Here is a 26,519-nt window from a genome sequence, read left to right on the forward strand (position 1 = left end):
CATTTCTTCTGATGTGTTTAATTTTTATGTAATCAAACTATTTTCATATTTCTGTAATCAAAATGGAGAAAACAAGAAAAATCCATTCAGTGTCCAATAAGGTGAATTGCAAAAATAAAATAATGTTATCAGTGGCGACTTTCAGGGTTGAAAATGAAGTAAAAGGAGTTCACCACAAATTGATTGCCGATAAATGATTAACCAATGTGATGAAAGTGCTTAAAGTGAATGCAAAGTCATGCTGAGATGGATGCATCCAAAACAGAATAACATAGAGTAGTAGAATTTTAAATGGTGCAAAATGACGGCGAAGCAAACATTTATAGTCCAATAGTTGCAGTTATCGTCTGTGTGCTGTTGCCGCTGTATGCTCTGTTATAGTCTGTGTGCTGTTTTTGCTAGCATTTGATGGTGAATACTCTTTAAAACAAATGACTTATGGAACAAATGGAATAAAACCTTCCGTAAATGGCATGCATAGACGTTTTGCAAGGTTGGTGTGGCTCTAAAATTTCATGACCAACAGCATGATTGTAGTAATGCCTTTATTTGGTAAAATCTAAATTTCAGTTTTGTATTTTTTACTAAACGTGTATTAATAAGATCTATGTATTATTTTAAAAAACCCAACTTCCCGGTAAACTATTATGATATGAACAGAAAAGTTACCTCATGAATTGCTTAAAAATCGCATCTTTTAGTTCTATTAACCAAATTTATGTTGTTTTTTTAAAGGAAATATCATTAATCATAGAGTACAATAATTATACCGGAATTTTTTTCTCCATACGTATGCAATTAAAATAATGAATATAAAATAAACGTTTGAAACTCTAATTCAAAAATAAGAATGGACTTTTTGCATTATTTTTATGTACAATTAATCTTAGGGAAAGAGAATGTAACGAGTTTTTATAGAAACTAAATACTAAATACGAAATTAAAAAACAAGTCTGCTGATGAAGTTTCAATATAGCAACAGAGGAAAATCATATTGTTTACATTTTATCCCAATCGAATCTGTTATCAAATCGTGCTAATAAAATTAAAACTTGCAAAATCTTATAGTTGAATATTTATTTTCTTTAAATGTTGGTGCAACGACCAATTTATCATCATAAAATAATAATGATTTGAGAATCAATCAAAAAAAGCCAGCTGGGGGTGTTGATGGAGACTTAGTGATTTTGCAATAGCTTTTAAGTTTATAAAAAAGCACCCTAACGAAAATTTAAAGAGTTTTTGGGGTTCATCTGAGGTAGATTTGAGGTGATAAGGTTCATTTGAGATTCATTTGAAATTGACGTTAAAAACAACCGTTAAAAATAAACTTCGTGAAGTTCATAATCAAGGAGTAAGAAGTTTTTATTCGCACTTGAGATTGCTTTGAGGTTGACAAAAATCTACCTTAGTGCAGCCAGCTTAGAGAATTTTTTTTTGAGAGGTACATGTTCTCTTTACACTTCAAGCAAATAAATATATTTGAGGTGTAAACAATTTCACTCGATTTCAACTAGAAATATAGCTGCACTATAGATGAGTTTGATTTTATGAGGTGTAAATGAGGTTATAATTGAGGTTTATTGATGAAGTTATATTCGGTGCAAAACATAACCTCATTTTATACCTCAGTATATTTTTTACACCTGTCAATCTCAAAACAACCTCAAAAACACCTTATTTTTTGTAAAGGTATCTATAGTCTTTTTATGATAAACATATGTCATGCACAAAGCTGAGCTTATCTTCAATAATATCGATTGCTCTAGAATTTTCCTACAGAGAAAAGTAAATGCTTTACAAGAACATATATTTCACCTGCAATACTAAACCAAAGAGAGAAAGAATCTTTGAGGATTTTTTTTCTTTAGAAAGAATGCGAGGAGAAAACCAACCAGATGCCTAAGACATTCCTTTTACGGAACAAAAAAAGACTAAGAAGTACTGTGCATTGTTGTAGGTTCGGGATTCCTTGCAAAATGAAGACAACAACTCCGCAGGAAATGAACGAGTTAGCAAATTCCGCTGAAAAAAAGCTTATCACTTTCTTATTGAGTCTTACGCTTTAATTAGCTGAACTAAATTAGAGTCAACGATTTATTATCTATTTTGTATAACTATAAACTAATTGGTAAATTTTCTAGAATTATAGGTTGCAACTTTTCATAATCTGATTCAATTAATATTTAATTAAAGGTAGAAGTAAAACTAAGATTTGCATTTATCGCCTTTTATATTAAGAGTTATAGCTTATGCATTAACGTTGAGTAACCACATGCAGCAAATCTGGTGCAAACTTAAAAGTTGTAATAAATTGAAACTTATTTCTCTCCAAGTTTAACTATAGTATAGGGGGGGGGTAAGATTGCCAACGGTGTCAACCTTTATCTAACGAAAGGTACCTCCTGATAGAATCGAGGTAACATGTCTTATATACTAGTGAATTTGAATTGAATAATTTTAGTGGTAGTTACGATATAGTACTCCCAAATCAGAATTTTATCTGTGATAGAAATTGATGAACGGACACCACTATTTGATTCCTGTATTGCGAGAGGCCGGAAGAGTTGCATTAAGATCACCAGACTTGAATGCTGGTCGCGAGAGCTGTGTTAAGATCAGTGTTGTGAGCGTGGTCGCTCTTGTGTTGCTGTTAGTAGTCGAGTGCTTGCAGGTCCCTATTTTGCGTAATTCGGTTGTATAGTAGCAACAGTGTAAGGAGAACGAAGTCGCAGTCGCAAATAGAAAGTCCAATGTTCACTGTGTTCCATCTATCAAACTCAGAATGTTCATATCGAGAGGGGCGTTTCTACCGAGGGAGGCGTGTCTAGACCACTTCCAAAAGTCTTCAATGCGGATGATAGATTGCCGATGATGTCAACATTCATCTATCAAAAGGTATCTCCTGATAGAATCAAGTTAACATGTCTTATATACTAGTGAATGGTAATAGAATAATTGTAGTGGTAGTTGCGCTACAGTATCATACCATCAAGTTTTATTAGTGTGATTACATGGCTCAATTTAGCACCATATTAAAGATGTTAGGAATATTAATAATTAAAATTGAATCTGCATAAATGTGGAACCAGCTGGAAAAAATATTAAAATTATTTTTGAGATTTAATCCATAAATGTTTTAATTGCCAGAAAAACTAATGCAAAAGTATTTACGTGTTTTAAAAAGAATGAAGTAAGTACTTTCATGTTTATGATACAATAAAAAGGAATCATCATCATAGCATCGTGGTTATACTGTCAGTCATGTAATCTTGAATATACGTTTCAATAGTAGTTTTATATAAATTTGTAAAGAAGATATAGATTGACAGGATTTTTCTATATTAAATGAATTCGCAACTGGTAGTTAGAAATTCATATAATATCATATAACTCATATAATGTTTGGTGATTTCTCAAATTTTACCCTAGTTTAAATTCTCTTTAGTTTTAAGCACATAAATTACATGGCCTTAATTCATTTTGGAAACAAAATATATGGCAAAAATTTAAGTTAGTTCAAAAAAAAAAAAAGGAAAATACACTGTAAAAATTACTGTAAAATATGCAGAGCACCGGTGATGCAAGTTCTTTTTAAAATAAAATCCAATTTTATCGTAAAATTGAAATTAATAAAAAAATCTGATGTACCGTAATTTTAAAGTAATATTTTAGTAAAATCATTGAATCACTGTTGATAAATAATTATTACTGTAAAATATACAACATAATATTTTTGTTAAAGGGGGATTTTAAGGTAAAATTAATTTTGCGGTTGATTCATCCAGGGTGTCGTTACTTTTCACCGCAATTTGATTTTAAATTTTTTACAATGTAGTACCTTGGAAAAAAGCTTAGCATCATTATACACATGATATATTGAATTCAGTATATGATAATGTAAGTAGTTTTGTATTATAAATTAATAACATTACATTTATTGTGCATGAGTGCATAAATTTAAATGACAATCATATTTTACGCACGACATTGCTAAATATGGTAATCAAAAGCACTCATTCTGTTTTAGTTTACAAATTAAATTTAGTTTATTATATAACATGCATATGTGTAAAAAATATAGTGAGAAATTTATTAAATATGTTTAAAGGTTTGAAGACTTTTCATTTTCAGTAAAATATATAAAACATATGATCAATCCATAAAACATAAGCTTTTACATTACCTCCATAAGTTATCCTCAAAATCCATTTAAATTCATAAAATGCTACTTGAAAATTTTATAGCTTTGTTTTCTGTAAAATATATTAAACATTCGATCAATCCACAAGAAATAAGCTTTTACATTACCTTCATACTTTCTCATTACAATCAAATTTAACTTCAAAAAGAATAATGTTTCAGCGTTTGATGACTTTGTTTTCTATCAAATATATTAAACATCCGATCAATCCATAAAACATAAGTTTTTACAATACTTTAATAATTTATCATCGCGACTTAGTTTAGCTTCAAAAAATATTGTTTAAAAGTTTGATGACTTTGTTTCCTATAAAACATATTAGACATTCGATCACTCCATAAGAAATAAGCTTTAACATTACCTTCATACTTTATCATCACAATCTAATTTAACATAAAAAAAACAATGTTTAAAAGTTTGAAGACTTTCAGTTTTTTGTAAAATATATTAAACATCAGATTAATCACAAAAACAAACTTTTACATTACTTTCATACATTATCACCACAACCTAATTTAAGCGTGAAAAATAAAGTTAAAATGTCATTTCTATAAAAATTATATTTGAAAATATTTTTCGATTATTTACACTTTATATTCCAGTGTTGGCTTTCATAAATCTTTTGCGGACTTTGTGATGAAAAGTCATAAAAGTGTATTTTCCCTCCGAGGCTTTATAAAATGAATTGCTTACCATTGGTGAGAGTGTCAAAGCTGCTTCTTTGTAAAGATAAAGAACCTTCGTATTTTTCGTTTTAACACCCGGGAGATAACAAATCGTATTTCAGACTATAGTTCTAGGGAGCAATATGTCATCGCATGGGAATTGAGCAAATGGAAGAAAAACTATACGTTTTATAAAGGTTTGACAGTATAAAACTAAATCGAATTCTTTTCCATCGAAAGGCATAGTTTTCTACAATGCATTACAGAAATGCGGAGTATTCAATATAAGGCATTTGAACTGTAGTTTAGGATTTCTGATTCTTAATTAAAACAAGAAAAATAAAAACATCGTTCAAATGATGAAATTTTCTTTTATTCCCAACTCGAGAGGTATTTTATAGGATCTCTCTGGCCTACTCAAAAAATAAACTAGCCAAATCAATGTGTAATAAAATTTAAATTAAAAAAAGGATTCTAAAAAAAATATGAAACAGCAGCTGTCGCCATAGCAGGGCGTACAATGACGACGCATGCGCACTGTTTGCTCTTGAACGTCATTAAATACGTAATATAAATTTTGAAATGCAAAATTAACTATGATCGGTTCGATTGAAAGTTAAAATCGGTATTAACATTAGTAAAAGATTAAATGGGGCAAATAAATACCACTTTAGTTTAAAAGAAAAACTTTTAAAACATTTTTTACCAATATAAGACCTATAGTTCTGATTGGAAATAAACGCTGGAGTAAGAACTAATTCGATGAAAATACTTTCTTAATTTTTCACTGAAAAATATTTAAAATATTCTATGTAGTTAAAGAAAATATTGGATAAGAAATACATTTTAATACTGAATGACTCATGAATTTCAGAAAATCCAACTACGTGAAATTTATTGAAGGACATTAATTAAGATAGCTTAATTGATTAATTGCTTGTCATTCATTGATTGGTTAATTGCTTGTGATTCATTGATTGATTAATTGCTTATCATTGATTGATTGATTAATTGATGAGAGTGGCAAGTCAGATTCTTTGTAAAGGTAAAGAATCACCATATCTTTCGTTTTAACTCCCAGGAGACAGCAAATTGTATTTCATTCAATAATTCCAGGGAGCAATGAGTCACCGTATGGGAATTGAGCAAATGGAAGGAAACTACTACGCAATTTTTAAAAGTTTGCTAGTATAAAATAAATCTAATTATTTTTTTATATAAAAACATAGTTTTCAGCTATACATTACAGAAATACGTAATATTTATTATAAGCCCTTAAATACATAGCAAAGATTTCAGAATGTAAGTTTAACTATTAGCAACTCAAATTTCTCGACTTGATTGAAGCGAGAAGTTAAAATAGGTATGAATTTTTAATCTAGTAATAGATTACATGGGGCAAATAAATGCTAAACTATGATGAATTTTTGTCTCGGAAGAAGTTTAAATTAAAAGGAAATTTAATGACAAAACTTGAAAAAAGTAGTGTTGTAAATACTATTATTTGCAGGATAAAAATTATCATTTGCATTTAAAAATTTATTAATTATTTTTTGCAGATAAAAAGTACTATTATCTGTAGTTTGATCCTGAATTTTAAACGGACAAATAGTAGCTTAAATATTTAATCTTTTTTAAAAAAATAGTCGCCAGTTCGGGGAGATTTTTCTAAATTGATAAAGTTCATGTATATTTCACAGCTTTTTCAAATATGTGAGTTTCCAAACAATATGACGTAATAGTTATTTTTTCAATATTAAAAAATCTATCACGAATGCTATTTATCTTTTCAAAATTCTAATTTCTCTTCACATTGACATTTTGCACCATTTGCGTAATTTTTTACCATTTTTAGTGAGTATTGGTAAAATAAAGACAAAATTTAACCTATCTGTCATGAATAACTGTTCTAGCAAATACTAGCAAACGGGGTGATATAAAACGAGCTTATTTGCAGAAAAGTCTAATTTCGTTAGTCGGCGCAATTTCCGTAGAACAGCGCTACAGCATTTTAATATAAGGAAATTAGAGAGTAAAAAATTAGATAATTAAAGAGTATTAATTTCTAATCATAGTTAAGGAGGGATGCATCAGAAGGAGGCAATAGATGTCATATAAATAATCTGTTACATTGCCTGGTAAAATAAAAGGTTGCAATATTTCTTGATTAACTAAACTGTTAGCTAGGAACGTATATTATCAATATTGTTATTTTTTAATTTAAGGATGCTTGTTACAAGTGCTATATTTCATTAAAATGTGTTTGTTAAATAAATTTCTCAAATATATTGTGCTTAAGATATTCTTCTTTTCGTGCGTAACTATTCTTTTACACAATAAAATTTTATGGGAGAAATATTTAAGCCTTAAATAAAGTTACTTATAAAGGAAGCAAATTATGTTTACAATATAATTCTTCATCTGTAAAATATTCTTTTTTATATTTTATATTACTATTTTATATATTTTACTATAAAATTTTATTGTTTTATGTCTTTCAAATATCTACATATATTTAAACATGCAATTTATAGTTGTTAGCACACTATATGTATAGTACTTTGTCTGTTTTAACAAAAAGAATCTATATTAAAATTTTTATATTAATCTTCGTTATAATGAAACAAATAGACATGCTTAATAAGTATAATGACTTGGAATTTATTACTCTTTTCGATTTAAGAAACGTTAATTAAATCAGATTGTCAAAAAAATAATTATTACATTTTATTAAACAAAATATTCAGTCGAATTAATTTCCTATTTTCTTAATATAATTAATTCACTTAGAATAAATTAATTTTTTGGTCTAAAAATAATTATATCTCCACGTGTTCTTTTTAATGTAATATTTTTCAATCCATTTGTGTCTAGTTTTTATTATATTTTGAAAACTTGTATCAATTAATAGTATTTTTCCTGCCTTAATTAAATTTATCTTTATTAAAAATATTAGTATATTTCTCATCAAGCAGCTTGTTTTTTATAACTTTTATCAATTCAATTACTTCAACTATTTTTATTTTTTTGAATTAACATTATTTATGTTAAAATTTGTTGCTTCAGAAGTAAAAATCATTGTTACAGCATATTGTATTGTATTTTGAAAACATAAGATTAATGATCTTAATTTTTTCCTTTATATAAAGGATTTCTTCTAATGATGCAATGTTAATTTTGCAAATTTATTAGGCTTCCAATTATATTAATCTCCATTTTTATTAATATGATTTCTTATTAATATAATAATTAATAAATATTATATAATATTAATATATAATATTTAATATAATATAATTTACAATTATATTATTGTTAAATAAAATTAGGTTGTTTGTTGTGTAAGGGAATTAATGGAATTACTTAAAACAATTAACACAAGTATCTCGAATTAAATGTTATTGTCAACCCTCGTCAAACTGGACTAATTTAATGTCAACTTAAAATAATTAATGCCGAAACGAACACAAAAAAGTATACAAAAAACAGGTTCATTAGATAATATTTAAGAGAAAAAAACTTCAAAACGCAATAAAATTCTCTCAAATCTCATCTGAGGAAAGGGGAACTAAAACAGTGCAGTCATTTTCATTACCAATTAAAACTTAAGGAATTATAAAATTATTTATATGTTATCAAAAACTAATATTTCAGCTAATAAAAATAAAAAATGCAGCGAAATTCTTTTAGATACTGACGATAGGAGAATAAGAACTTTCAAAACCAATTTTATTGACAGAGAAAAAATAAAGAATAATATTACATAAAAGCATAGCATAATATACATAATATATTTTTAATACCTCTTGAAGAAATTTCTCTTGTTCTCTTATCCCTCTTGTCCTCTAATTCATGCTGTCCTTCAGCAATCAAGCAATTTTTTAGTCCCGTTTTCTTCAATAGTTGGTTGGTTTAAGCAATTGTCCTTTTTTCAGTTCTTGTCTTAAGCATTATTTTGAAACAACTAAATTGTATACATTTGTACTCCATTTCAGACGAGAATTCTAAAGTTCTATAACAAGGGAGAAGACAATATGTATTGTATATTGAAAATTTGTAATGTGATGAAATTTTTCGAAGCATGTCTAAGTTATTGTAATTTATACACTGAAAGAAATTCAGGATCAAATTACGGAATAAATCACCGATTCTTCGGGTGCATCATCCATAAAGTCTATTTTATCGTAAAATTAAGTTTTAGAGAAAAATATTATACAATAAATTTTACAGTAATATTTATTTACTAAGAGTAATTCAACGATTTTATGACAATAATTACTGTAAAAATTACTGTGCATCATATTTTTTGTTCCATAACATATTCATGTAAAAATGTATGTTGCGGTCAAAAGTACCGACACCCTGATCTCCGGTACTTTTAACCGTAATTTGATCGAGATTTTTTTACAGTATGTAAAAGGCAATTGCACAACAGCGCATACCCGCAAGATTCAAAAATAAAATAAAGAACTTGTCTGAACAATAATTCTTGGTTAATATATAAATAAAGCCATTTTAAGAGCAAATAATATATATTCTTTGCTAGGGATCCCTCTCTCGGCTCACAGGCTCTATAAGCTTTGGAATGTTTTATAAGCTTCTTCCAGTTCACTGAGCAATTCAAGCTCACATGGCAAGCTTATTAGATGCTCATGTATATTAGTGTAGCTTCATATGTATATTTACAAAGTATACAACCTATAAACACTATTTAACCTTAGATTGATAAATTCTTATTTAATTTACTTACATTTCAGTGCCATTGTCAATGAAAACAAGACATACAATTTCCCAGAATGCGCAACTTTAAATTTCAGTGTTTGTGGACACTACAATCGAATGTCTTTTAATAAAACATTAACTCTTGCGATGCACTCAAGCTAACGAAGAAGGTGTAGAGAATGAATACTTTAAAAATGGCAGTATAATAGAGTTAATGATTGATTAATTATTTACTAATGTAATTGGTAATCGTTAATTATTGATTGTTTAATATCAATAATTATCCATCTCCGAGTGAGCTGCTATCCTATTTTCGGCTGATATCTCGAACACGTGTCTCTCCTGTATCAAATATCAAGCATTATTAAAAATGAAGTGTTGATCTAAATTCTTATTATAGTAAGCATAATTAAATACATTACCTACGTTATTATATGCATAAATCGTTAAGTAAATACAATATATCTTATCTACACAAATTAGTAAGCATAATTAGGAAGCGCAATCAAAAGCACCTGGATAAGCAAATTATAGCTTATTGAGGCTAACACAAGAAATTAAATTTCATCGGTTTTGTGATAATTAGAATTTATATAGATAGATTAGAATATATATTAGAATATAGATTATAGAATATAGATTATATAGATTAGAATATAGATTATAGAATATAGATTATATAGATTAGAATATAGATTATAGATTATAGATTATATAGATTAGAATTTATATAATTTATATATATTAGTCATTGGAATTTTATATATTATAGATTTTGCTTCAATGCATAATTTTCTTGTACAAGTTTTTAAAGTATGCAACAACTTATCGTAATTCACACAAGAGATATGTGTTTAAACATTTCTCTCAAGAATTATTAAAACAACAAAAGTTTTCTTCTACATAGCTTAGAAATTAATGTCTTTGATTTCTTTTTAATGCATATTTTAATTATATTTGTAAAACTTTACGTATTCATTAGATTCCTTTAAGTGAACAATATAATTTCTCTTTACAAAATGTGATATATTACTTTAGAAAACAACTATCAATTAAAAAACATATTTTGAAACTCTTTACATTAGTAACGAAAACACGTAATTTTCAGCAATGTTTCTCATTTTTGGAAGGATAAAACATTTCAAAGTTTGGCGCAATTCAATATGCGCCAAACAGAATTTCCACAGTGTAAATTAAACAAATAATGGCTTCAAATCTTTTATAAGCTACGGAAATCGCGTGCTAATAATGAAAATTGCTAAAAGTATCCCTACATTACTTATTCGATTTAAATCCTCAATGAATATTCCTTTTGCTTAATAATTACTGACAAAATAGGAAAAGTTCCAAAGCATCCAGTTTTGGATAATGCTCGAAACGATGATCATTATAATAGATTCACAGAAACTCTCGCTTCTGAGGGAAGAATTTTCCAAGGAATAATTACAATTAAATACCAAATTATTTACAAAATCCTCATTAAAAGATTAGTTTTCGATGAGTGTTTGCAAATTCAATGTAATACTGAAAACCTGGTTAGATTCCTTAATTGTCTTAATGACACAAAGCCTACACTAGAGAAACATGCAGACGATTTTAAATGTTCAGTGTAATCAAAAGGGAAGCACTTAATTCTGCAATTGATGTTACTAGCGAAACTAGGTTTTAGTCTTAAGCCTATTGTATGCGAGCAAAACTATTACAGAATAACTTTATGAATTTAGAACTGTTTTATGAATATTGTGTGTATAATTTTTGTCTGTTTTCTATAAATCGGAATTCAAAATATTTACTTCATTGGTGAGAATGTTTTAGGAACAGTTCTAAAGTAACGTCATGCAATTCCAAAAAAAAATTGCACTAGCAGTTGTAATGACCTTGCCAAAATTTTTACCATAATCCGTTTGCATTTTCAGTTATGATTCTTATATTATTTTCTCAAACTTGTATTTATGAATAAAGGTTTTCAACAAAATCAAATTATTCAATAAAATTTTAGCTAACAGTAATATATATTTATTTTAATATATATTTACCTGCATATATTTTTTAATATATAAAATATTATATATTAAAGAATATTTTATTTCATATTTCCATGCATTTTTAAAGATTTCTTTTATAAATCTTAAGACTTAAAATTATTTTAGTAACTTAACAGTTTATATATTTAACAGTTCTATTTAGTAAACTTAAAAGTATTTTTGTATAACGAAATATAGATTTATGGCGCCAAAAGTACTTTTTTTGTGATCTACAGAATTTTGCTTAAGATAATTTTTTCATTATTTTATACTTGTAGTAAAATTAATTTGTTTTTTTAAAATTTATGCTCTGCCCAGAAAATTTTCCATTGACGTAAATTTTTTAGACATTATTTTAAAGATATTATATTCTTTAAATTTTTAAACAACTGCTTATTCAAAACTACCTGCATTATCCATAAAAATATTTGTTTCGTTTCAAAACTAAAAATGCAAAGTTTATTTTAGTTAAAATGTGAGATTTTTTATATTGAAGGAAAAAACATTTTTTCAGAGAGCATTTTAATTGAATTTTATTTTAAGATTTTCTTTTAAACCTTCTATAATTTTAAAATTAAATATTAGCTTTTTATTTGAAAAATTTGAAATACTGCTGAAAGACGCCAAAAAAATAAAATTAATTTGAATGACATTTAGATAATTTATTGACTTCTGTAAATGTATCAATATTTTAAAAGATTTTCAAGTTTACATTCCAAATAGTTTCTTATTTCACATCAACCATGCAAATAACATAAATTACTAAAATACACCCATTACTATGTTTTTACTCATAAAAATAAAGACAGAATCAATTCGTTATCAATTTACTTCTTAGTTGTAATGTAATTATATTTTTAGTTAGATAAGAAAAAAAAATTGTAATTCAATCAAAACATTATTTCAAATTAAATAAAATACATGTGCATATAAAACAATTTTGATTAACAGCTTCAAAACTTACTACAATTTCATAGAAATCATTACATAAATTTATAACCTATTGAGAAATCGAATTGCTTATAAATATTACATTGAAATTTCATTTTCTTTAATAATCTTTCATTTTTATTACATTCATTTTCATTTTACGATAAAATTTGAATTTGTACATTCCAAAATAATAAAAATAGTTTCTAAACTGCCTATGTAATTAATAAAAATAATTTAAAAATATTTCCTTCACCAATTTCTATATCCATTATAAACTATATAATTAGCATAGATGATTAAAATACATCGATCACACAAATTTTTTATTTTATTTTCAAAAGCTAATATCTAATGTGAATGCAACTGATTTAAACCTATGTTGCAATGTAATGACATTTTTAATTATCAAGAAAGATTTGTGAAAAGAAATACATAAAAATAACATTATTAAAATTGATTTTATTCTAATCTCGCAGCTTTTAGCATTTTTTAATTCAAAATATCATTTTGATTGAAATCAAATACATCGACAAAAAAATTCTGCCATAGCCATCAATTAAACAAAATTAAAAGAGTACTGTAAAGCTTATTTTTGCTGCATTTGCTTGCAACAAATTATGTACCGTCACTCCATTTAAAACGTTTCTTTCACTAACTACAACTTACCCATTTTAATCAATTCTCATTTTTTTCAGAATTCGTTTTTATTTTCCTTATCGAAAAAAGCAAGCTTTCAAACTTATCTTATATTTTTTTTAAATGCTAAATCAGAATTTTTTACTTTGGTATGTAATATGAATCTATTTTTTTGAAAAGAAATGAATTAATTAAGATTGAAAAATAAAATATTTTTTGAGATAAAAATATCAATAATGAGCAAAGATTTACTTTGAATGTTTAAGTAAATTAAAACAAGAAAATTAAAATGTCTGGCTAATATGTTTTCTTGTGATTTGATTAATTGCTTACTGCTAACTATATTTTTCATACTGTGTGCAATATATCATTTATATTAACTCTGATTGTGAAAAGAATAACGGAGCTTCTACAAATATATTTTTTGCTTCGACATAATTGGAATAACTAATCATATGAAATACATAAATTCAGAGTTTTAGTAATTAAGTAAGATAAATCTAAAATATGCACCACACTCTTTTTAATACAGATTTTTTTTATATCTCTATTTTCAATTTAATAAAAAAAAAATTTAATCTGTATATTTACGCATTTCCATACAATGTAAATGTCTTTATAAATTAAGAGTTTTAGTAATTAGGTAAGAAAAATATAAAATATGCACAACACTCTTTTTAATACACTTTTTTTTTACGTCTCTCTTTTTAATTTAATACAGATTTTTGTTCTTAAATCTGTATATTTACGCATTTCAATACAACGTAAATGACTTTATAAATTTAGAGCTTTAGTAATTAAGTAAGAAAAATCAAAAGTATGCACCGCAATCTTTTTTAATACAGGTTTTTTTACATCTCTATTTTTAATTTGATACAGATTCTTGCTTTTAAATCTGTATATTTACGTATTTCAGTGCAACGTAAGTGACTTTATAATTTGAACTATTGAATTCCCGTCCTCTGTAGGAAGTAAAACAAATTAAACAATCTATGAATTAATATCTATGAATGAATAACACTGCGAAATCATTCATAAAATTGAAAGTAGTGTCTATGGTACATAGTATAATTGTCTTATGATTGTGCTGTTTTAACATAGATACCTTGGAAAGAGGTTTCTAAAAGGGTCTTCAAAAAGGATAAAAACCTGTGAAAATTGTTAATTTTGGGACCAGAATTTTGATTATCATCAATTTGACTCAAGAAATTTGACAACAGTTTCAAGGTGCTCTAATTTTTATGTCAACGAGTGTATATTAAAATATTTTGTATTGATGAAAATTGCGCCAATTACCATAATACCAAATGTGTCAAGTTCCAAAATCCTTTAAGCAATATAGGTTTCAATAATGGTGTGGCAATTTTTTATGTTCCGCATTAACGAATAAGTACATTTTCTCCATAAATTTCGATATAGCTTATTTAGTTTTTTTCACTCATTACCTATAAAAAAAATTAAACGTAATTGGCATCAATAATAACATATTGCAATTTTTTTATGTTTTAATTAAAAGAATCAGAATTATTTCTCCCTTATTTTGCATCATAGTTTTTTTTTAACGGGATAGGGATCTCGCCTTCCGATGAGTTCAACAGGGTACGAATCCCAGTAATTGCTGGTCTATTTGAGTTCAGCATCCGGCTCGCACCGACCTCAGTGCTGGCGTAAAATATCTTCAGTATTAAACAGTTCATGGGTCAGATTCCCCTTGCCGTCAAGCTAGCCTTGGAAGGTTTCCATGGTTTTCCTCTCCATGTAACGCAAATACAGATTTCCATCAAGCAAACCTCCACGAGGGCACATTTCTCTCCGTACTTGATCGAGGAGTTCCCTTGTCTTCTTGATTGGGTTCAAAATTACACGGCAACGGAGCTGAACATCAGTAGTCGTAAGCCCATAAAATTGGGCCTGCTGTTCAACGAAGGTTGAACAGCCTTTAAAAAAATTCTGTATTTGTCTTTTAAGTATATAAAATATGCAATATGTATAAAATATATTAAATATATAAAATATTTTTCTTAAAATGCCGTTGATTTTAAATTATTTAGTTTTATAGAAATTCGTTTTAGAAGCATGATCATAAAAAAAATAAACATGGTGTTTCTTATTACTTAAGAAATACTAATTTAGACGCGTGATCTGCCTATGCTACTATGCTCACGTGAATTATTGAGTTTATCTATCATAGCGAATAAAAAATAATTCGATATCTTACATGCAATAAACATGTGCAATAAACTCCTTTTCGGGTTAGTAATTGCTATAAGCAAGCATCATTGATGTTATGCAGCATATTTATATTAGAAAAAAACAGAATCGGATGTAGTTTTATTAATATCAATGTTGCTAACTCTAAGATAATGAGAAAAATTCATTTTTAAATATTCCTCCTGAATTTCTTAGGATTGGGGGCTAAATTTGCTGCATTCACCCATTGTCTATATATTTCACGATGATTCTAGAATTAAAAGAGATATAGACAATCAAACTAACTCTTATTTTTATTTTTATAAATAAAATAATACTCGCAACAAGAAACTATTCAGAGGTGATTGTTATACTGAAATGAGCAGAATGTAATAATTATTTCTACTGTCTTGGAAACAGGAACGAAAAAAAATTAATTCTGATTGAAAAGTTTAAAGCAAATTTTTTTTACTCTGTCTTTTCAAAAAGGAATAGTTTATTTGAAACGCTGATTAGTAATTGTACTTAAAAAAAACTTACTACTCGTAACTTTTATTGCTCTGTTAATTACATATGATTCTGACAGGCGCCTGTTAGAGATACAAGTTTTTTCTGAAAAATACAATTTTTACAAATCTTTTAAAAGTAAAATGGAAATGTAAAACGCTTAAACTCTAAAGACTTTTTAAATAAAACCACTAGCAATTAATTAAAAAAGATAGCTATTAATTTCGAATACCTGAATATAATTCCGGAAGTTAATACATGATTATTCTTGTCTGAAATAGTAATAATTTCAACTCTAAAAAAATGTTTGTTAAAAAAAAGAGAAATAAAATCAAATGCGATTTTTTAGATATTAAAATTTAAGTTTAAATAAATATACCAGTTAAAGAAACCTAAAGTTTTCTCATTCCCCCGATTTGAGCTTTTGTCAACATCTCGAATTTACTGAGGAGGTGGGTAAGGGTCAAGCGGAAGAACAATTTAACATTAAAATTTTGGATAATTATATTTTGTTTCTTATGTAACTTTCACGCTGAATCAACTGAAGCGAAATCTATATCGATATTACTAATAGCTCAAAGGTTTTTAAAGTTTTAATGTATAAACAAGTACAGTTTTGTATATTACTAACCCACATGTTTGGTATTAATGCATATACAAGAAAGTAATGAAATATGGGATTCCACTCTCCTTATTTTAAGCGAAATCTATTGAGGCCAAAAACGAGTTGATTCATCTTACAGAGAAGAAGCTATGAGAGTTATAATTCATAACTTAGAACTTTTTACTCATAAAACACTTATTTCTTTGAATTTGTTATTTACCTATAGCATTTCATTTCATAGAATTATTGTAAAAAACATACAATGCGTCACTTGTTTAATATAAATACCAGGTGCTTAAGCAGGTATTTGTATGAAAAAAAGTTCTTTGTATACATGAAACCATTTTGATCTATAGATAAAAACTTAAAAACTTGAGAGCTATTGAACTGTTACATTTATCAATTGTTTTTAACTCATTCAAATCAGTGCAAAGTAGTGCATAGGAAATTACATTTTACTGGTCTAGAAAGGAATTTTAGAAGTGTACTGAACAGTTTGCCTATTAAAAGAACAGCCTTTGCCACAAAGTCTCAGGCCTTTGCCACAAAGTCTCAGGCCTTCCGCTCCCATGATTAATATTGTGTCGATTTTTTTTTACAATGCCTACCTGGAGAATGACCTTTTTTCATACAGGCATCAGAGGGTAGCCGACCGGCCTGTGTAGGGGACAGGGAGCTGCGCTTGCATCAGAAAGGTCCTGGGTTCGAATCCTGGGCAAGGCATTGATGTTTCTTTCTCTCTCTCTGCGTTCGATGTCCTTTCTCCTGTGTGTGTGAATTTGTGTGAATGCGACCCACTCTATAAGCGGGTTGTGGTTGTGTGAATGGCGTGGCAGAAGTCGAATTCCTGGCCATAGATGGCGCCACTGAAAAACAGGAGCAATCGCATCCCTACTGACTAAACAGGCATACGACAAAAAAAAATCTGAAGGGCAGATTTGTTGACCACTCTTTCAGGGACAATATATTAGGTGGGCCAATGTTGCTCGCACAGCAAGGACAGATAGTGCAGAGAATGAAATAACATCCATACCTTGCCCGGGATTTGAACCCAGAACCTTTCTGACCCAAGGCTAGTTCCCTGACCCCTACACAGGCCGGTCGGCTTGAAGTCGAAAGTAGTGATGTGAAAAAATATTGTGTCGAAACCAGTTTGATACCTGATAATAACTTTAAGTTTTCCCCGAATTCTTACGAATGGAGCAATTTTTGCAACACCGCACATGTTTTTTTTTATCATGATTAATTTTATAAAAAAATAATTACACTCTTGTTAAATATATTAATTTATCTTTGCAGGTTTTCATAAAGATATTCCTGGTTATCCTCGATACAGTATGGTGGTAGATGATAAAAGAGGTGTTTACAATTTACGATTAAGAGGCGTTCAACTGGAGGATGAAGGAGAGTACCAGTGCCAAGTAAGTGCCAAATGCAATTTTAAAAATTAATGCTTATCTTGTTTATTGTAATGTTGATATAAAAATTTGCATAGGAATGCTAGTTTTAGGATACCAATGCAAAGAGATACCAAACTGATTGATCATCAGAAAGTTAAAATCAAAAACAAATCCTAATTTTTTTTTTTTAAATATTGATCAATCAAAATTGCAAAAATGCTTCTGGTTATTTATAGAACAAAAAAAAGTTGCTTATGTTTATTAGAAATTTAAATAAAGATGAATTTAATGAAAGTGGAGAAAAATGATTCCATAAATATGCTTTAACCATATTTGATGTTGGTAATACAGTCTATTTGTTGTTAATATTAATGCATAATTATTACCCAACACATAGATTTGAGATATTCCTTGTGAACTACCAGCACTGTCTCCTAAGCACACAAACATCTAATGTACGCTCATTCCTCTAAAACTCGTTAAGTCCTGATTTAACTGGTTTCCGGAAAATTAAAGCAACCTAACAGTATCAAGTATTACCTAAACAGTTTCTATAAAAAGTTTCCAGATATACAGGAATGCAATACTTTCCATGCATCACCTAAACATTTTCCAACAAAACATCTTCCAAATATGCAGGGAAATACAATGCATTTTAAACTTAATCCAAACTTTTTCTATAGCGTCTTAAATTTAGAAAGAAAAATTGATAATATATTTAATGATTGTTATCAATTTCATTAAAGTCTTCATCTTTGGAAACTAATTTGATTTCTGTCAATTAGCTCCAGTGATTTAAAACGGCATACGTGTATGTCTCTGGATCCTGTATTATGTGAGTAATGTAATTAATTAATAGAGTGTCTTACTGACGTTGCATCATACACTGTCATAAGAAGAAAAGGAGTCAAAGAGCAGAACTTGAAAAATATAGTTATGGATAATTGAACTAATATCAATGAAACTATGAAAGATTTGACTTCCTTCACTTCAGCTTTAATAGCTTGATGAGTCAGTGAAACAAAATCTAAATACGATTTTTTTCAAATATTATTATGCTGTTGGTAAAGAAATGTAGAAATTCATGGCAGTAACAAACAGAATAACAAATCTGTAAAACGGAATCACAAATCGGAAACAGAACAACTGAAAAGTAATGAATATAATTTTGAACAAGTGGCTCAGGTAAAAGATTTAGGTACAATAGTAAACGATAATAGTGACGTAAAAATTGAAATCGAAAATAGATTCAACATGGCAGTTAGATGTTATCATGAATTGAGAAACCAGTTCAAATCTAAATACATAAGCTGTGGAACAAAAATACAGTTGTACAAGTTACTAGTGAGTTCAATAGTTTTATTTGCAGCGATTGTTGGGTATTTAACAAAGCAAAAACTGTTGACTTTTGAGAGAAAAATATCTAGAAAAATTTTTGGCCCATATAGAGAAAACAGAACCTGGAATTTGTTACAACCATGAATTACAATCAAAATACAAAGTACCTAAAATAGTAAAAATCATCTAGCTTTCTCAAATAAGGTGGAAAGGACATGTATTTCGATATGGCGGTGAAAAATCCGTTAAAAAAATAACCTTCCAAACACCAGAGGGAAAAAAAGAGGAAGACCTAGAACAAGATGATTAGATAGAATAAAAAAAGTGGTTAAAGGACTTAGGAGTTAATAGATTGAGAAATATAACGTTAGAAAGACGTAAATGAGGCAAACTTGTAGAAATTATTGAGTTATGCTAGTATTGACTGAACATGACATCTTTAAGTTAAACTAACTATTTATTCAGTATACTACCAAAAGAAACAAAATGGAGCGACGATCGTAATATATATAAAAAAATAATAAAGAGCACGGGCTTCATAGGTGAAAGTTAAATTAGTAGTGCTGATGTGCTCCCAGATTTCCTAAATATGTAAATACCAATGTTTTTTCTTTCTTATTAACACATCTACATCAATACTTTCCCTTGTTAAAAAGAAGAAAAAACTAAATTACTAATTTCTAAGTAACACTTAATTGTTAAGAGTTCATAAGAGTCCTATCTTTTCACATAGCTTTAAAAGTCTTGGCTTAGGCAAGGGCTTCGTCAATATATCTGCAGTTTGCACCTCCGTTGAGATCTGTTGCACACTAATTTCTTCTTCTAAAATCTTTTCACGAATGAAGAAATCTTTTATACTGATGTGCTTCGTTCTACGATGAAACTCGGGATTTTGAGCCAATCTGACAGCTGCACTATTATCAACAAAAATTGTTGGCACTTCTGTCAAGGAGGAAATTCCATTGAAGAGTCTTTTAAGCCAAATTAATTCTTTTGCGGCTTCATTTGCAGCAACTATCTCAGCCTCTGTGGTTGATATTGCAACCATAGTTTGACGCTGACTTAACCAAGATATAGCGCCACCTGCATGCAAAACTAAAACTCCACTCGTCGATCTTCCTGTCTTCATGCAGCCTCCAAAATCAGCATCACTAAAACATTCTAGAATTCCGGGTTTGTAGCCTGATTTATAGATAATACATTTTTGCTTGGAACTCGCAACGTATCGAAATACCCGTTTTACTTTGATAAAATATTCTTTGGCAGGATTTTCTAACTTACGTGACAAAACGCTTATAGCGTATGCCAAGTCAGGTCTAGTGCCCATCATAAGATACATTAATGCACCGACAGCTTCACGATAAGGAAATACTGTTTCCCTCTCTTCTTCAGTAGTGCATGTTTCTTCCTCTTTCAAAATGGGTGTATGAACTGGCTTACAATTACTCATACCAAACCGCTGTAGTATCTTTGTGGCGTAAGCTTCTTGTCCAATTTTAATGCTTCCATCATCAAGTCTATAAATTTCTACTCCTAAAAAATATGATGACGGCTTGCTTGTAATTTTGAACTGAGCTTTCAACAGATTTATGAAGTCTCTTGACTCTTCTTCGTGAGTAGCAGCAACTAGTCCATCATCTACATAGAGAGCTACGAGTAGCTTTTTATCTTCTTTCTCCCGAATGAACAAACACTGATCCGCTTCATTAACTTTAAAGCCAAGGTTAAACAGGAATCTACCAAAACATTTATGCCAACAACGAGGAGCTTGTTTAAGGCCATACAAACTTTTCTTGAGTTTGCATACATCGTTGGTGCCATTAGTGTAACCTTCAGGTTGATACATGTAAATGGTTTCCTCTAAATCACCATATAAAAAGGCAGTTGATACATCAAATTGCGTAAGATGCATATTCTCACAAGCTGCAATACTTATTATTGAACGTACAGTTCCTAACTTAGTAACTGGACTAAAAGTTTGATTGTAATCGATACCCTTTCTTTGATTAAAGCCTTTAATCACAAGTCTTGCTTTATACTTATCTATAGTACCGTCAGGATTTTTCTTAATACGAAACACCCACTTACAAGGCAAAGCCTTGGCTTTCTCTGGTAAAGGTGTTAATATCCATGTTTGGTTTTCTTTTAGTGATTTGATTTCAGCATCCATTGCTTTTATCCAACAATTGTGTTCTTTACAATTGATAGCTTCTTCGTATGACTCTGGCTCATTTGAATCTGATATGAAACTTTCAGCTGCCATTTCATAGTCTTCTAAACTTTTAGGCTGTTTTAGTTCAGTGCGATTTCTCAGTTTCATGGTAAATAAATTTTCTCTATCTTCACTTTCCTTTTCTGAACTCATTTTCTCTTTTAAGTAATTTTGATCAAGCTTTCCCTCATTTTCAGCTTCTGTAGGCAACTTACTCATTGTATCAATTAAAGGTATTACAACAGAATCTTCGCAATTAGTTAGAGGTTTCTCATCAAATATTACATCTCGAGAACAGATAACATTATTGTTTTCCTTTATCCAGATACGATATCTTTCATCACCATCATATCCCAATAGATAACCTTTTATTGCTTTCTTATCCATTTTTCTACGTTTCTGTCTTGGTATATGGACATAGCATGATGATCCTACTATTCGCATATGTTTTATTCTGGGTCTTTGCCCCATCCATAGTTCATAAGGACTTATGTTTGGTAATGAACTTTTTCCTGTTCTGTTTAATATGTACGCAGACGTATTTATCAGTTCTGCCCATAATGATGAAAGAAAATTTATTTCTGAATTGGAATTCTTCAAAGTTCTTGCCATTTCTACTAAAGTCTTATTCTCTCGTTCACTGCCGCAATTCTTCTGAGGCGTATAAGGAGCTGTTAGTCTTTGAATAATTCCACCTTTATGCAAGATTCTTCTCACATTTTCATTATCGAATTCTCCCCCATTATCACTCAAGATCTCCTTGATATTGTGCCCTAGATTTTTGGCATGTGCTAACATATTTTCAAGAGCTTGGGTAACTTCTGATTTCTTATGAAGATAAAATACATAGCGAAATTTAGTAAAATGACCTTTAAAAACTACAAAGTAACGATACTTTTTAAATGATTGATCAAAAGGTCCACAGACATCTGTTGAGATAAGCTCTCCTGGGCTTTTGGTCTTCTGTCTATTACCAAATTTCAATCGATGAGCTTTACCGTATATACATGCTTCACAGAGTTGATTGTTAAATTCAACTTTAAGTTCCATTTGCTTTTCAAGAACATTCTTTACATGGCGTTTGTCTTGGTGTCTCCAGCGCTCATGATATAATTACAGAATAGAATCACTTGTGGTAACTAAGTTCACTTCCACTGGATTGTTTGGAATACGAACTTGCATATGTGCTTTATATAAACCACCTCTTACATTTCTTGTACCATAGAGTACAGTTTTGTTACCAATTTTTAACCATAATTCTTCCGTTGTTGATACGAATTTACTGTTTTCGTTTCTATCCTGTGCTACTAGTACTGAAAATAAATTTTTCTTAATATCTGGGACAGGCCAAACTTCTTTAAGTTCTTTAAATTGTCTCTCACCATTAACTTTTGTCATAATCTTTAAAGTGCCTCTTCCTATAGCTGGTAGTACCTTACCACTTGCAGCAGTAATCCCATGCGGGGAATCAAAAACTTCAAAATCGGCAAAGAATTTACTATTATTGGTGACATGTTTTGAAGCACCATTATCTATAAACCAATCGTAGCTGCTTTCTTCAAGTGAAAAAACTTCTTCGTGAAGAGCTAATAATGAATTATTTGCAATAACATTATCTCTATCTTGAAGATTTTCATTTTGCTTTGGCTTAGCTGGCCTACCATCGGCAATCCACTTTCGACAATTTTTCACCCAGTGACCATTTTGATGACAGTAGTTGCACTTTCCAAGATGTCTTTTACTTTTAAAAATCGGCTTGGCTCTAGTCACTTTTGCTTCTAATGCTTCTTGATTTAATGATTCACTAAAACTTGAATCTTTCTTTATCTCTCTTTCATGAGTACATAACTGTGTTGTTAGTTCATCTAGAGTTCTTTTTTCATTGCTCAAAAGTAGCACACTTGATTTAAATGCACGATAATTGAGAGGAAGAGTGTCCGAAATTTTGCAAATTAGCAACATTTCTGGTAGCCGGTTTTCACTTTTACTCTCAAGACCACTATTCAAATCATTCCATAAATTTTTGAGCTTTGATAAATGAGCTGACATATCATCATCTGACCAACTAAATTTAAAGAATTGAAGACAAATGTTATAGAGCTGGTTGTCAGAAGAATCTTCAAAAATTTTCTGAAGTTCCAGCCAAACTTCTCTTGAGCTATAAAATCTCATTACCTTTTGTGATGTGTCTTCTGTCATAGAGTTGGTTAACACCATCATAGCACAATTATTTGCCTTATTAAATTCTCTGAGATCATCCTTATATTTCTTTTTGACAGTTTCAGAAGCTGTTGGCTCAGGCAGTTCTGGCTTGTACATCTTTCCTTCAACAACTTCCAGAGCATCTGCATGATAATTCAAAACAAACTTAATTCTGTATTTCCAAATTGCCCAATCACTTTTACCACTTAATGGTTTCACTTGGATTTTTCCTTGATCCATTACTTAAAACTAACTGCAATTGCTGACTTTCGGAATATGAATTAACTTAGCACTAACACTTCCGCTTAACTATCGCCAAACTCCATTATTTCATTATTTTAACTTAGCATAAATAGCTTGCTGGAGTCCATAACCTGTAGAAATTATTGAGTTATGCTAGTATTGACTGAACATGACATCTTTAAGTTAAACTAACTATTTATTCAGTATACTACAAAAAGAAACAAAATGGAACGACGATCGTAATATATATAAAAAAAATAATAAAGAGCACGGGCTTCATAGGTGAAAGTTAAATTAGTAGTGCTGATGTGTTCCCAGATTTCCTAAATATGTAAATACCAATGTTTTTTCTTTCTTATTAACACATCTACATCAACTGAGATAGCCTTGACCGGTAACCGGCTGTATCGCCTAAGAAGAGGAATGAAAAGAAACTAGTTTGAAAAGCTCAATCTATTAACTCCATTAAAAATATGAGAACTCTAAGAACTACATTAAAAATGAGAAAACCATGACAGTGTGGTTTTTACACTGTACTCAACTGTCTCAATTTTATGAGTTGATTCAAAAGTCAACAAGTAATAGAGAATCTTATAAATTGCATTGATGAGTTTTTATATATTATTACAAATTATGTTTATAAATTATTATAACATTCAAAGAAAACGATGTTATCAAACCCGAGTAAATAAAGCATTCCCGCAATTAACAGAAGTCATTAAGGTAAAAATACCACAATTTTGAGTCCAAAGACGTGACACGACAGTGTTTAGCATTTCACATCAGCTGCCTCTACTTCTTAAACTAACTGATACACATTGACACGAAACAAGGTGGGTTTTAACAGGAATTAAATCATGGACATTCACAATAGCAGCTCAATGACTTATTTGTTGTGTCATTGCAGCTTGTAGTTTTTGCTTACTTCCTGCTAAATGTAAATAAAAATATGGGTTTTACGATCCACAATGCTGTAGTGAACTTTCCTTCCTGTCCATTCTTAAGCCATCTGTAGTTTATAGAATCTTTGAGTATGTGCTATTGCAAATTTGCATTTTGATTTATGCGCATACATGTTGCATCTTCTTTCCATTAAATTAAATTTTTACCTTGCGATAGATGGCGCAGTGTGCGCATCTGTAAGGATACATAACTTTTCTCTTCAGTCTTTTGTTTGTTATCGTTTCGTTAAGTTTAAATAAAAAACACTAAAGAATATTGGCTCACACTGATTCATTTCAAACCAATAGCCAAAAAGATCCCGGGATACAAAACTAGCATATGACTATGACTTATGCGCATACACCAGCATATTCATTAAGCTATTCACTCAAAGCAATTATTTTATATCAAAGTTACAGCTAAAAATATAATTTAATTGTTCTTCATCGACTTCATCTCACATAAAATATTAATTAGACATGGAACGTTTTCGTAGATATTAAATTGATCCATTTAAAACGATAAAATATATTTTTGCTTCTTTGCATATTCTATTCAAACCAAGCGTATAACTCAGCAATTTTTAATTATCATCGAAATTAACTTTAATTAAGTAAATTGCAGATTACGAAAATATTACGACAAATACCATTTACCCCAGTCTATTTTAATCATAAAATCTTTAATCGCACCATAAAGCATTCTAAGTTATTCATCCTCGTCCTAAGCCTAAACATTCAATGTATTCATGAAAGAAAGCTATTTTGCGGTGGTTTTTCTATTTTTTTTCTTCTTTACCGTAATGATGTCTGTGTCAGTCAATAAAGCTTCAGTTTTCCTAACCCAAATGCTCACGAAAAAACCATTACCATTCCTGCTAAAGACCTTGAAAAAAATCATCAAGCTTGGAATAAATTACATTCTAACTGAAAATTCTTTGACGAAATCGTAGCCCAAGAACGAAAATGGGGAACTGTTCTTTGGCTCTTTAACACCTATGGTGATACACTACGCTGATTTATGCGAATTTATGAATAATGAATTACCCGTTGATAGTATTTAATGGAAGAGAGACATGCGAACTGTACTTCTGTTTCACGCGGAAGTTTCTAAAATCAATTGTAACTCAAGTGACCTATTTTTTTATATGTTTAAGCAGTATATTCCTCAACTTTTATAATCTGTGTTAAAAAGTAGCACCCTGTTACTTAAAAAGGTTTATGATTAATTGCATATGTATTAACTAGCTATGTATTTCTTTGGAATCATGAATAAATTGGCACATAGTAGACCAATTTATGTAGGAATGAACTGAATTTATTGTATGCTAAATATAGCTATATTAATTATCCATGTATTTCCTTAGAAACAAAAAAAATTGGCACATAGTAGACCAATTCAATATGCAGGAATATACGGAATTGATTGTAGATTAAATGTAAAAATATTAACTAAACATGTATTTCTTCGGAAACAGTAATAAATTGGCACATAGTACGCCAATATAACATACAGGAATGAAATGAATTTATTGTAGAATTAATTGCAGATATATTAACTAGCCCCGTATTTCTTTGGAAATATGAATACATTAGTACATAGTAGACCAATGAACTGAATAAATTGCTGATATATTTACTAGCCACGTATTTTTTTAGAAACATGAATAAATTGGCACATAGCAGACCAATGTAATA

The 26,519-nt window shown here is 29.3% G+C and overlaps 1 protein-coding gene across 1 annotated transcript in view; it reads left to right on the top strand.

Moving 5' to 3' along the window:
• Positions 1-26,519, top strand: part of LOC107441037 (nephrin) — a 353,729-nt gene that overhangs the window by 135,806 nt on the left and 191,404 nt on the right. Inside the window, exon 3 of the mRNA XM_043050259.3 lies at positions 17,785-17,906. Coding sequence (XP_042906193.1) covers positions 17,785-17,906 — 122 coding nt within the window. The remainder of the gene's footprint in view (positions 1-17,784; positions 17,907-26,519) is intronic.

The sequence above is a fragment of the Parasteatoda tepidariorum genome, chromosome 8, assembly GCF_982258835.1.
Source record: "Parasteatoda tepidariorum strain Cologne lab strain chromosome 8, Ptep-v5.0, whole genome shotgun sequence".
NCBI classification, from domain to species: Eukaryota; Metazoa; Arthropoda; class Arachnida; order Araneae; family Theridiidae; genus Parasteatoda; species Parasteatoda tepidariorum.